The 13,660-nt window shown below is 32.8% G+C and overlaps 1 protein-coding gene across 1 annotated transcript in view; it reads right to left on the minus strand.

The window, feature by feature from the left end:
* The window catches only part of LOC105327268 (uncharacterized), a 45,991-nt gene that overhangs the window by 12,119 nt on the left and 20,212 nt on the right, over positions 1-13,660 (minus strand). Inside the window, exons 4-7 of the mRNA XM_066085418.1 lie at positions 8,194-8,251; positions 7,975-8,037; positions 1,873-2,012; positions 1,693-1,779 (exon numbers count right to left, since the gene is read on the minus strand). Of these exons, the coding sequence (XP_065941490.1) occupies positions 1,693-1,779; positions 1,873-2,012; positions 7,975-8,037; positions 8,194-8,251 (348 nt within the window). The remainder of the gene's footprint in view (positions 1-1,692; positions 1,780-1,872; positions 2,013-7,974; positions 8,038-8,193; positions 8,252-13,660) is intronic.

Genomic DNA, 13,660 nt, shown 5'->3' on the forward strand with positions numbered 1-13,660 from the left:
AAACTGAGTCTTTACTAATTTTTGACATTTATATATAAAAGTCATAATTATGCCTATAGTGATAAATTTACATATTGATCATTCTTAACAAAAATGGTTAAATATGAACAATAGATTTAATTTTAATTTGATCTATTTTCCATTTCATTAAAGTAGTAAATGTGATTGAATTATGAAATGGAGTTATTGTACTTGATATGTGTTTGTGTTGTCTTGTGATGTGTATGTTTATGTATGTTTGTGTATGTTTCAGAGCCATATATCTTTCATCAATAGTTGCAATTAATCTGTTACGTAAGTGATAAATTTACATATTGATCATTCTTTACAAAAATGGTTAAATATGAACAATAGATTTGATTTTAATTTGATCTATTTTCCATTTCATTAAAGTAGTAAATGTGATTGAATTATGAAATGGAGTTATTGTACTTGATATGTGTTTGTGTTGTCTTGTGATGTGTATGTTTATGAATGTTTGTGTATGTTTCAGAGCCATATATCTTTCATCAATAGTTGCAATTAATCTGTTACATAGTCTACGTGTGTCTAGTGATAAATCCCGTAACATAGTGATGACAATCATAAACATACAACATAAAACCTATTTCGTTTTTAACTCTTTAATCCTAACAAAGCATCTAATTTGCAATAAAATAGCAATGTTCTTTTAATTTCCAGTTTTTCCTTATGAAAGTCAAATATCGAGAAGATATTCATCTTCATGATATTGCTCTTTATTTTGATTCGTTGGATCAAACGGATATGATATCCTTAACCTTCGGCCTTGGCTACAATTTGAAATTAAAGGTTGTCGTCCTCAAAGTAAAAAATAACATTTCATACATCTGCTCTAAAAATGTTATCATGTTGTTTGTTTGATTTTTTGATTTTATTTTAAATTGGGGTTGTGGCAGTTATTGTAATTTTGTATTTTGGTGTTTAATTCAACTCTTGCTTTTTTTTAAAACTCTATGTGTCAGTGAGCTGAAAAATTAGATCAAATACACTGTTAATGTTTTAATTCACATACTTTGCAAAAGGCCTTAATTTATAAGTATAGATAATTTCATATAAGATGAGCGACACAAAATCGGCATGTCTTACAGCGTAACCGAAAAACGGTATTGGCTACGCCGCGTAGTAATACATAGCATGTTCTACGCGAAAAAAAAGTGGTTTTCAATTATTGCTTTAAAGTGTATATATTAAGAATAATTCATGTATAAATATAAGTAATAAGGAATCATTGTTTAACTATTATAAGGTAATAGTTATTATGAGGTAATAGTTTTGGTCGGAGCGTAGTCGAATTTATCATAAAGCCCTTGGAGCTTTATTGCATTTGACCACGCACCGACCGAAATAATCACCTCATAATACTTAAAGAATGATTCCTTATTCCTTAAATACATACACTACACTCGCACCCCCCCCCCAAAAAAAAAAAGAAAAGAAGGAAAAAATGACCTTCCTACCTTTATAAGCTAACTTAAGCCAAATAATTAAGATTGAAAAATAACCAAACAAAACATAAACGACTAGGTATTGAACAATATAAACTGCAATATTTGCTATTATATTTTCACCAATATACAAAGTTTAACGTGGTTTCATTATGTCAAAATAAATCACCATAAACAATTATAACATTATAAGAAATTAACATGCATTATGAAATTGCATTCTTACCTTCGTTACTTTTTTCATTCTTATTTATCAGTGACGTATTTTCGTCAGATTGAATCCCACTTTCTATATCGGGATCTTGTCTGCAAACTATAAGATTTAAAATTTAAAAAAAAATTGTAACAGATTTAATTAATACTAGGTAACACAAAAACCTCTCACGTATTTTATAAAAAGACTCACTTTTTGTTTTACGGTAATGATACAACCCAAAAATTGAAACGCAGACAAAGAACAGAAGGATCTCTAATGGAATCACCAGCCAGAGCCAGTCATCCTTGTCATTGACAGGTGTTTCAGGACGGTGAGTTGTTTTTGGAGAACTGTAAACATGGAAATGTTCATGATTATTCACATCATATATATTTTAGAAAAAAGTAGTTACTGTTTTAATGTAGATTTTTGTTAGAACCGAAATATAAAAGTACGAGGGGCGTTCAATATATAATGTTATTGTTGATACTAATATAGTACAATAAATAAATTACTTAAAGGAAGTGAACATGAAAAAATTATCAAGGGCTCAAATTTGTCTGTTTGATGTGTATAATGATATCTGAAAACCGTTTAGACAGAGCTTTCCTCAGTAAAAAGATATACCACTTAGAATAACTAATTCTTGCAATCCATGAGCGCTGCCATATTGTTAAAATCATTACCTCCCTGCTGGGTTATCTCTAAGCATCTAAGAGAGGGCAGCACTGATGCTGCCGTCAGTGAGACACATTGCATTTTTACACACGTGTAGTAACAGGGATAAAATTCCATCATCAAAATGTGAATGGAAACTTGAAAGGAATGTAAAGAGTTGTCATTTTAAACAGTGTTTATGGAGGAAGATTTTAAATCTCAGAATGATGCATTCCCACCAGCAGTTAATGTGACATGTAACTAGAATGGAATGTCCGTGGATCAGTGTTATTGTGACCTATTTTTTCTTGCACTCGGGAATTTCTTGTTTATGAGTTTGAACATTATGTGTGCTACATAAATGAGCACACAAGGTGCGCATTGCACAGCATCCTGACTTTTAAAAAGTGTCTTAGTCCTGTTATTCTTCTGACAGCATAAACAGAACCTGCGTACATATCATCAAGATCTTATGTATAAAAAAAAATCAGAAAAATTCCCAGGGCATTTAAATAAAAAGTAACGGTAAGAAACCCCACATGGAAAATGGAATTACAATTTTATATTAATTTAAATTGAAATCTAAAAACAGCATTTTATTTATGTAAACACTGACTGCCACATGCATCTCCGTACAAACATCTGGAATGTGATGGTCTTATATTTCACAAATTAATTTATTTATATTCATTTTTTTGTACAAATCATAAATAATTATCTGAGGTTCATTTATAGAAATGTACTAAATCCTTGTCTTCTCATGACAGTACACAACATTTTTCTTCACATCAAGGCATAATTTTTCTCCTCAACTTTTATCAACTCTGTACATAAACACTGGCCTAGTTCCAACATTGACCCAGTCACCAGCAGCAATGTGGCTTATCTACGTCAGAGAACAGATGCATGCTGGGGAATAATGGATTACCTCCATAAACCTTTCACTGAGAGTGTTAAATTGATAAAATCTCTTGATAGAAATAAACAAATAGGTAACAGACCTCATTTTTAAGTTTCAAAAGGCTTTTATAATTTATTAAGCAACAATTATTTTTTTCATGTTCACTTCCTTTAATTATTATTTTTTCAAAATACTCGCCTTTAATAGACACACATAACACCCCTGCGAACGTTATTGTCATTCAAATTTTAGACCATGTGATTTTAGTTTCAGTTTCGCAGTAAAAATCGCGCCTCGTGTTTATAGTCTCTTTGACAGAGTCTAGGTACTTGTAGTTTAATACAAAATCTAGAGATTTATTGATTTTAAACTTTATCTTCATTAATTAGTGAATAAAATGTGTTTTAGAAATAAATGGAACAATACAAAAATATTTTTTATCTGCTGTTACAACAACTTACATGTTTAAAAGAGACCCCGTCTAGGGATTAATTTTCGATCCGCACCTGACCTAGTAATAACATCAATAGTGAAAAAGGCTATACTATTTTATACAGAATGTTCCTTGAAAATGGCTCGATATACTAAGTTTTTATGGAAAACAAACACCGATTATTTTTTTTAAAAACATGGTATTGCATAATACTAGCATTAACCATGGCTATGATTTTATTAACCAACCCAATGTTTATATTTTCAACCACCTTACACGTGGATGAACACGAACGATCACTATGTTCTTAATATTATCGTTTAATATAAATAACTGTTAGATAGTGAAATAAGACATACATCTTAAAAGCTTTTCACGTTTTAACGGTGAAGTCTCGTGAACTTTCATTCGAGCACCACTGAATTTATTACGTCCTTTTCGACGATAAAGAAAACATTCCGAACACATTCGCAGAGGGTGATAATTTAGCCTTTTGCTTTCAATGCATTTATTTAATGTTTTTTTTTTTGGGGGGGGGGGGGGGGCTGGTGGTTTTCCTGTCCTTATAAATAGCACAATCCGAAGCTTTTCTTGAAGCATATCATTTTCCTTACAAGTGCCATTGTTTATTTAGAAAAAAAAGTTACAGGGAGACAAGTCGGGAGAAAAAGGGAGAATAGGGCAAATCATGAGAGCGTTTTCTTTTTCCGGAAATGTTCTCACAATCAGGGATTTTTATGATGGGGCGTTGTCGTGAAGAAGTCGAATGCTGCGAATTTTAGACTTTGGTCTCTTCTTTTGGTAATATTTCTTAACTTTCTTCACAACATAACTTTTGTTTACATGTGTGGGGATTAATTGGCATTTTTTTAAAATATTAACTTGAACTACAGCTATTTAATAACATTGCGTTAACACTTTGTTAAGTTTGTACTTTGGCATCGTTTTGCTATAACAGGGCGTTTTGCCTTCTTAGGCAAGAACATCTTATCAGTTTTTCTCTGGGGTTAAAAATAAAATATCCATGTTTCATCACCTGTAACAATTTTCGATATTAAAACGTTGTTCATTGCAAATTTTAATGACTTTGAAAAGTTTTCGACATATTTCAACCCGCAATCGATTTTGTCTTTTTGTTAGTGGATGAAGTATTCATTTTGTACTAAGCTTTCGGAGGCCAAGGTGTGTTACAACGCAATTTGAAAAAAAACTACGCACACAAAAAAAAAAATTAAAAGTGCGTTAAATTTTGGTCTAAATCAACGCATTTTGAAATGTTTTTTCTAAGTGCGTTATGAATGTAGAGCATTTTTACATCATTACACTTAATGAACTTTGAAAATAACAATTTGTTTTTAACAGTTAGATTAAAAGTTGTTTATAAATGAAATATCAATTGATATTTCGTTTTCGATATACTGATACAGCGATCCATTCTTTCAGATAGGAAAATAATAGCGTCAGATGGTATTGACAACTTCGTTTTTCATGCGCTGATCCATTTTTGATGAGCTTCCTAAATAGAACATTAATCCTACCGCTGGACTCAATGTCTCCCAGAGTATTGATGAGTTTTGTTTGCCAATGTATTAGAGATTAGTTTTACTAATGTATAGATTTATAAACGATTCTTTTAAGCGGATCATTTCACCTTCTGCGCCCATTGAAAAGAAAAACAAAAAAGATTTAGTTAGGCACATTTACATTTTCAAACTTCACAGGTTATTTATAAAGCGAAGATTGTTGAACCAATTTAACACCACATTAAAGTATAAACAATGAATTTTAAGTTCATTGTTTTTTAAACAAATTAAGAATGTATCAATGAACGTTAAAAACAGTGGTCTAACCCTGTTGTATAAGTAAAAAGTCGCTAGCTTTAGAATTTAGTTCAGTCATTATTTAAATTTCAGTTCTGTGTGTTGGGTGAAGAAGATCTTTGAGCATCAAATTATGGAAACAAAATGTTTAAAATAGATAATTAAAAGATTTTATTGATTTTTGAATTCCACTTTTAACAAGTATATACTAAATGTACATTTTAGCCGATCAAAAACGTTTATTTCAATATTTAACACAAAGTCCTTTGACGGCTTCTTCCGATGACATATTCCATTCAATTCGAAAAGAAAATAGGACCTTGTCCTAAAAATCGCGTAGACAGGGATTCTACAATATGGATCTATAATATTGAATATGCGTGAAGGCTATTTGTTTTTTTTTAAAAGATATTCTTTATAGACCCAAAAAATTACGAAGGGTGTGCCTTATTGATATTTGTCTTTGTTAAAATTTAAAGAAATTTGAATTGGAATTTGTAAAAATCGCATGTCTTTACTTAAATACTAAGTCATGAATCATATTTTCTTCACATACGGTAAATGGCAAATATCAATTCACTGAGCCATAAAGTATCAATTCGTAAATAACAAGAATGAACTCTTGCCAGTACTTTCAAGGGGTTTCTTTCAACGTGCATTGATATCATTGATATTTACGCACTTTGCAATTGAAAAAAATATATTTTTTTTTCAATTGCGTTAAGATGTCTAAAATTCAAAGCACTTTGAGAAAAATGTTTCAAAGTGCGTATATTTTCAAAGTAAGTTGTTACAAAGGCGTTTCTTTAAAATTGTAAATACTGTACTCGATGAAATGCCTATTAGATCTGCCATTTGTTCATTGTTTAATCGACTATCATTAGTAATAATATCGGTATATTTCCAAGTCTTTCTTTCCTAGAAGCCGCACGAGGTGCTGCAGGACGTTACTTGTCCTTTAGGATAGGATTGGCAATTTGAAATTGCTGACCCACCTGTAAACATGTCTCAATGACATACATTTGTTTAGATAGATATCACACATTTCTTAGAAAATTTTCTTCGAGTCTTGACCTTGACTGACACATGCTTCCGTGTAGCCTTAGCTGCAATAATGTAGCCCTCTCCCGATTTCTTTTTTTTTTTGGGGGGGGGGGGGGGAGAGGGCTACAACTCCATAGGATCTCCGTAATGGTGCAAGTGCAGGAGTGATTCACTCCCGCATCGATTTCGTCTCAAATCTTTTATAAATGACAATAACATTTGCATTTCTTACCTGAACTCAAACGTTGTAGATGTCTTTGGCATAAATTAATCCAAAAATATCAAGTATAGTCCATATATCGGTTATTTTTCGTGTATGTCAACAACGAAAGTTCAATTTGTCCGCCATGTTTACTGACCTTGACCGGTTTTATTTTGGGACAGCCAATGAGAATTCAGGAGCAGATCTTGAACTGAATATAGGAATTCCGCTATTTTAAACATAATAAACGCGGTAAATATGAATTTTTCATTATATACTATTTCCTTAAATGATGTTTTAGTGATATAACGACGTAAGATCGATTATTTACACTGACAGTCACGTTTTTAAGCCCATCAAAACTCCAAGCGTACATCCCATAAAACCACGCGAGAACTGTCATGGCTGCTGAAAAAGACGACTGGTAAACATGCTGATGTGTTTTATCTGGTTCTGATTTATATACGGTCAATTTGTTCAACTGAATTAAAAAACATTTTATATAAAGGAAGTTAAATATAAAATCGATCTTTTCAGACCGAAGTCAGTTGCATTAAAAACTTAATTTTGCACCATTACGGAGATCCTGTGGAATTGTAGCCCTCTCCAGTAAACATCAGATATAAAAAATCGGAGAGGGCTACATTATTGCAGCTAGTGTAGCCTCTCATTGCAGTCGAATAGGATGATGATGATATACCAGTCATGTTTCAGTTAAGTTCTCGATTATATTTTATTTATCAGCTTCTAAAAGGAGTATTCGATGCTGGAACGTGATCAAATAAACGGCCTTAAAAAGTATATGATCCAAATAATGCGTGCACATAAATTCAAAGCATGATTAAACCCTGTATTTATGGATCTGATTAGTGACATTATTTATTGAACGCCCCTCGTAAACATGCGGTTGGTTCATGTTGAAGCATTTAATGTCTTTAATTTACATTTTCAAGTTTTCTTTTGTGATAACTTTACCAATAAAATGTGTAATGTTTTTAATTTAATACGTTTTACAGTGACACAATTGACACCTCTATAAGGAAACAAGCGGGGTTTGCATATCTTAATTAAAAGTAACGTATAAAATGTCAATCATTGGATAATATATCATATATCAGTTTAAAGTATATAAAGATTAAAAAAAAATTATTCTTCAAATTGTCGAAGTGAACCACTACGGTCCGGGCATATTGAAAAGTATTATAAACCCTGTCGGGCTTCATTGGATTGATTACGTCCCGACCAAAATAATTACCTCAGAATACTCACATACGGCGTAGTAATCCTAGAGATTGTTTTCACAGTCATTTGGTGATAACTTGTTTTGATAAAAAACAAAAAAAAAACAAATCAAAACAAATAAAAAAAAAATTAAAAAACAACAACAAACAACAAAACTGAACACGTCATATACAACTAAGACACATTTTGTAGCACTTTATCATTTTTAATCTGACTGTTATATGTATATTACCTTTCACAAGATTGTTCTGCCAGGAAACATCCATTACCGAGAGATATGCAAGCTGGGTCTGTAAAACACACTCCATTCTATATGTCGATAGTTTGTCAGTTTTATAAGTGAAAGGTATTATACTTTAATGTGTCCTTTATAAATATAAAACTGTATGACCTGTACCAATTTTTGTCATGCATCATGGTATAAGTACAAAATGTAAATCGTAGATTCGTGGAACAGAAATTTACAAATAATTGATTACATCATCTAGTCATCAAATAGACTCATGCCAACAATTCGTCTTCCTTCAGATAATATAATATAACTAGAGCAGAGCTCGTGGCAAAACCACGAGTAGGTCTTCCGTTGTTGCTGCGGGTTGAAAATATATGTGATATGGTGTCAAACGATTATAATGACTAAACTTTCAGTTCTGCTTTTGTTATAAAAACATGTTGTGATTGAAAGCCTGTATATAAAACGTGTTTTGAAAAAGAAAGGAAGAAAATATTTTAGAAAAATTATTTGTCGAACACAGTTTGTGTAATCGTTTCAAAAATTCTTTAAAAAATGAGATGTTTAAAGGCGAGTTAAATTTTCAAAGGGTAGCAAGCATTGTTATAAACAGTATGTACTCATGATTTATGTCAGGAATTGTATTTTGTTTTAAAAACCGAACCCGCCTACAAAACACGTTACCTTTTCTCTAAGATAACTTCTGTATTTAAATCTTTCTAAATTTTTGAAGACTATGTGGAAGTTTAGAATTGTTACGTGCTGACAAAATTTAGTAATTAATGAAAATTGATGGCATCTCTGAACTTTTCTCAGGGAAATGTGTGTCGTCTGATATTATTTAATGATACAAGTAGACTTGGACATTCAAAATAATTGTAATCAGCTAAAACAGAAAGATTAGCGGGAAAATTTATGCAAAAGCGAGAATCTAAATTTTACACCAGATGGTTCTGTTTCAAAGAGACACCGCTATGTAACGTGAATTAAATATCCTTTTTTACAGAAATGAATATTACTTCTCTCGACGATGCAAAACTATGCAAATTCCTTATTTTTATGCCAGTGGGTTGACTAATTAAATTGAAAAAAAACTTCAATTGCGCTTGCGTAAATTGAAATTCTGGGAAGGAATTAGACAGTCCGATTTTGAGAAATTCGAAGAAATTATGAAACTGGTCAGTTTCTAGATCAAACTGCGCAATGATGTATTAAAAGACTATCATGGGTATCGTCTGTAGCCACGGTCCGGAATCCGTATGTGCAGTCAATCAGTGTATGTACATCGATTCACCTTTACCTCCTCACCTACAGCCATACAAATGAGGGTGCAGCCTTCATATACACATGCATAGTATTATAGTTCTGGAAACTATTTATCTTGTATTTTAATATACTGGATATTCATTGTTCACCTAAAATTAGCATTCCACTGGCTGTTGATAACCTTGTAAGTAAATTAAGTTGCATTACACCCTCATAATACACAACTTCAATTAAAAGGTTTTTTTTTTAATCAATTTTCATACAATAAGCAATAAATAAAATACACATCTATCTCACTTAAGCGTAATTTTAAGAAGCGCATATATTTTTGGGAGGCATATATGTTGCTATATTATAGTCTGCAAGTCAAGTGAACTATCATGGTCTTTCAAAGATATAAGAAACCTGTCGACACTTGCAGTACTTCGATGATTTCTATGGCGATCAACTGCATAATTTAGTAGTTTTTCCAAAGAACAAAATTTCATTTGACTTCAAACGTTTAATTATAATATATTATGAATTATTCTGTTCATAACTATAGAAGTTAAGCGTGTTCAACAGGTTAATTTATTAGCCACATTCTCAGGTTACGATTTCACATCTTTAATGTGAAGATGATTGACTTCGAATAATAGTCTTATTGTTCATAAAAGCACCCTTCCAACTGTTACTCAATTACATATGTTCTGAGTTGTGTGCACTGAAGCCACACAAGATTTTCGGTCGCACGTGACAATTGAGTTAATACTGACTGACCGAATAAACAAACGGGTGGGAAGGTGAAACACGTTGTTACACCTAAGAAGAAGACACTAAAAATGATTTTCGACAGATCTGGGTATTTTTTCGCCAATTCAAAAAAACCCCAGCGCGAGCACTTGTCAGCGGGGCGGGAAGAGGGTGGGGGGGGGGGGGCGCAGCAATGAGTTCGCTTCCACACTGAAACAGCCATGTAGGAAAACTACAGAGTGATTAATTTGTGACCGATAGAATCCAATCTGTAGTTGTTTAAAACTAATGTGAATATTCTTTAAAATAATCATCAAATGCTTCAAAATAGGACAATTCGGGACATTCTTTTATCGTGCAAGCACCTACTGCAAACATGTAACATGGAACTTTGATTATAATTTGATTTGATTTTTGAACTACCTTGTACGCTATCGTATACATCAATGCTTAATCAACTGTACAAGTACAATAAATTTATCTTTTCATATCAAACCTATATAATAGTTGAAAATATAATAAAATATAGTTCTGTCCGAGCAAAATATGAAACATGAACGCGTGATAAGGTACGTGTAGAAGATCACGAACCGACCGCAGATCACTTGTCCACTCGCTCTTGATCTCCTCGGCCATGTGCGAGGGATGATCATCATGTTATATTTGGGGGGGGGGGGGGGTTGATTTAAAACATTATTTGTGCAGTTTTTAAAATTTGTTAATTATACAAACCAACCATTAATTTATGTCTGACGATGTTTCCGATTTGGAGTAATATCGTTCATTAATATTCATTTACACTCAAATGTTTAATTAAATAAATACAAGATGGACAAACTTTTCTAACGAAAAAATAAAACAGTTCTTGTATTTACGACTATATAAACTCAAACACGTTCATATTCATCTAAGTGTGCGTCGCGGTGTGCGAATCTTGTGTATTAGACAACCGCTTACCGCTAGGTAGTGCAGCCGTGGCTGATCTCCTCGGCCGTGGACGAAGGATAGATTACGTTAAGGTACAACGCACAGACACGCACAGCTCAGAATCCAGGAAGATTTGAAAAGTTTGTAGTATAATGACCATATTTTATCAAATAGAAGTTCTTTATTTTTAACTTAAAACCCACAATTGATCTATGTCTGATATTGCTTTAGATTGAGAATAACATTGCTTTTATTAATTAACTGAACAATTTCTTAATTGATACCCAATCGTTAAGTCCATAAACTTTTATGTGTAATCAAAACTTAAACAATTCATGAGTTCGCATCTAAAAAAACTCATATATGAGAGACGCAACTCTCGTGTATTAGATAACCGCTAACCGCTAGGTAGCCCAGCCACGACCATGGTGACCGATTTTCTCGGCCGCGGGTTTCGTTAACTTGGCCAAATTTCCGCGAGTACTGGTCAACACGTATTACCATTTACCCTCATATTATGCAATACCCGAACACAAAAACAGTTTTATGAGCTCAATAAAGTCACAAACAACATTTTTTGCAGCGACGTCCATATCGAAAAATTTACCGTTTTAGAATTATTAAGCAAAGACTTTTAAGAGATATAGACCCCTCATTTTAGGGGCTAGCCCCTTTTTTATGGTATCAAATGAAAGCTCTTAATATTCTGCACAACTTTTGTTCTATATGTGTCTAGAACAAAATTACAACTAAAAAGTTATTGAGCAAAGATATAAGCAAAATTTTAACATTTTTTGAAACATAAATTTCGATTTAATTTTTTAAGAAGTATACGTGGGTTAATCAAACATGTAAAACTAGGAGGACAACGTTCAAGGTGTCTACATTAAAGATTTATAAATTAAAACTTCTTGCTACGGATCAACTCGGAGCCTTTGCAGGTACACGAGACCCATAAAAAATATTCAAAGGGGAATAACTCAAAACAGGAAGTAGCGATTTCATAATATGTTGTGCTATATTAGGTTATTGTTATTTCCAATAAACTCTGAAAATTTGAACAAAATCTAATGACAAACAAGCGAGATATTACAGTTTAAAGAAACGTATTGAAGAAAAAGAAGAACAATAACTAGAGCAGAGCTCGTGGCAAAGCCACGAGTAGGTCTTCCGTTATTCTGACCGAATAAACAAACGGGTGGGAAAGTGAAACATGTTGAATAGAAAATGTTACACATAAGAAGAAGTCACCAAAAATGATTTTCGACAGATCTGGATATCTTTTCGCCAATTAAAAAAAAAATCCAGCGCGAACACTTGTCAGCGGGGCGGGAGGAGGGGGTGGGACGCAGCAATGAATTCGCTTCCACACTCACACGAACAGCCATGTATTAGAAAAACTACAGAGTGATTGATATGGGACCGATAGAATCTAATCTTCAGTTGTTTAAAACTCATGTGAATATTCTTTCAAATAATCATCAAATGCCTCAATTCAGGACAATTCGGAACATTCTTTCATCGTGCTAGCACCTACCGCAAACATGTAACATGGAACTTTGATTATAATTTGAGTTGATTTTTAAACTACCTTGTACGCTATAGTATAATTAAATCAATGCTCAATCAGCTGTACAAGCAAAATTAATTTATCTTTTCATCTTGATCCTATATAATAGTTGAAAACATAATAAGTATAGTTCTGTCCGTAAAAAATATGAAACATGAACGCGTAATAAGGTACATGTAGAAGAACACGAGCCGCCTGCGGATCACTTGTCCACTCGCGCTATATCTCCTCGGCCATGTGCGAGGGATGATCATTTAATATTGGGGGAGGGGGGGTTTAAATTTTTTTTAGATATACAAACCAGCCATTAATTTATGTCTGACAATGTTTCCGATTTGGAGTAATATCGTTCATTAATTTTCATTTTCACTCAAATGTTTAATTAAATAAATACAAGATGGACAAACTTTTATAACATAACATTAAAACAGTTCTTGTATTTACGGCTATATAAACTCAAACACATTCTTATTCATCTAAGTGTGCGTCGCGGTGTGCGAATCTTGTGTATTAGATAACCGCTTACCGCTAGGTAGTGCAGCCGTGGCTCATCTCCTCGGCCGTGGACGAAGGATAGATTACGTAAAGGTTCAACGCACAAACATGCACAGCTCAGAACCCAGGACGATTTGAAAAGTTTGCAGTATAATGACCATATTCTATCAAATAAAAGTTCTTTATTTTAAACTTAAAACCCACAATTGATCTATGTCTAATATTGCTTTAGATTGAGAATGACATTGCTTTTATTAATTAACTGAACAAGTTCTTAATTGACACCGAATCGTTTAGTCGATAAACTTTTATGTGTAATCATTTTCTCGGCCGCGGGAGAGGGAGAGTTTCGTTAACTTGGCCAAATTGCCGCGAGTACTGGTCAACACGTATTACTTTTCCCCTCATATTATGTAATACCCGAACACAAAAACAGTTTTATGAGATCAATAAAGTCACAAACAACATTTTTTGCAG

The sequence above is a fragment of the Magallana gigas genome, chromosome 1 (genome assembly GCF_963853765.1).
Source record: "Magallana gigas chromosome 1, xbMagGiga1.1, whole genome shotgun sequence".
In the NCBI taxonomy this organism is placed as follows: domain Eukaryota; kingdom Metazoa; phylum Mollusca; class Bivalvia; order Ostreida; family Ostreidae; genus Magallana; species Magallana gigas.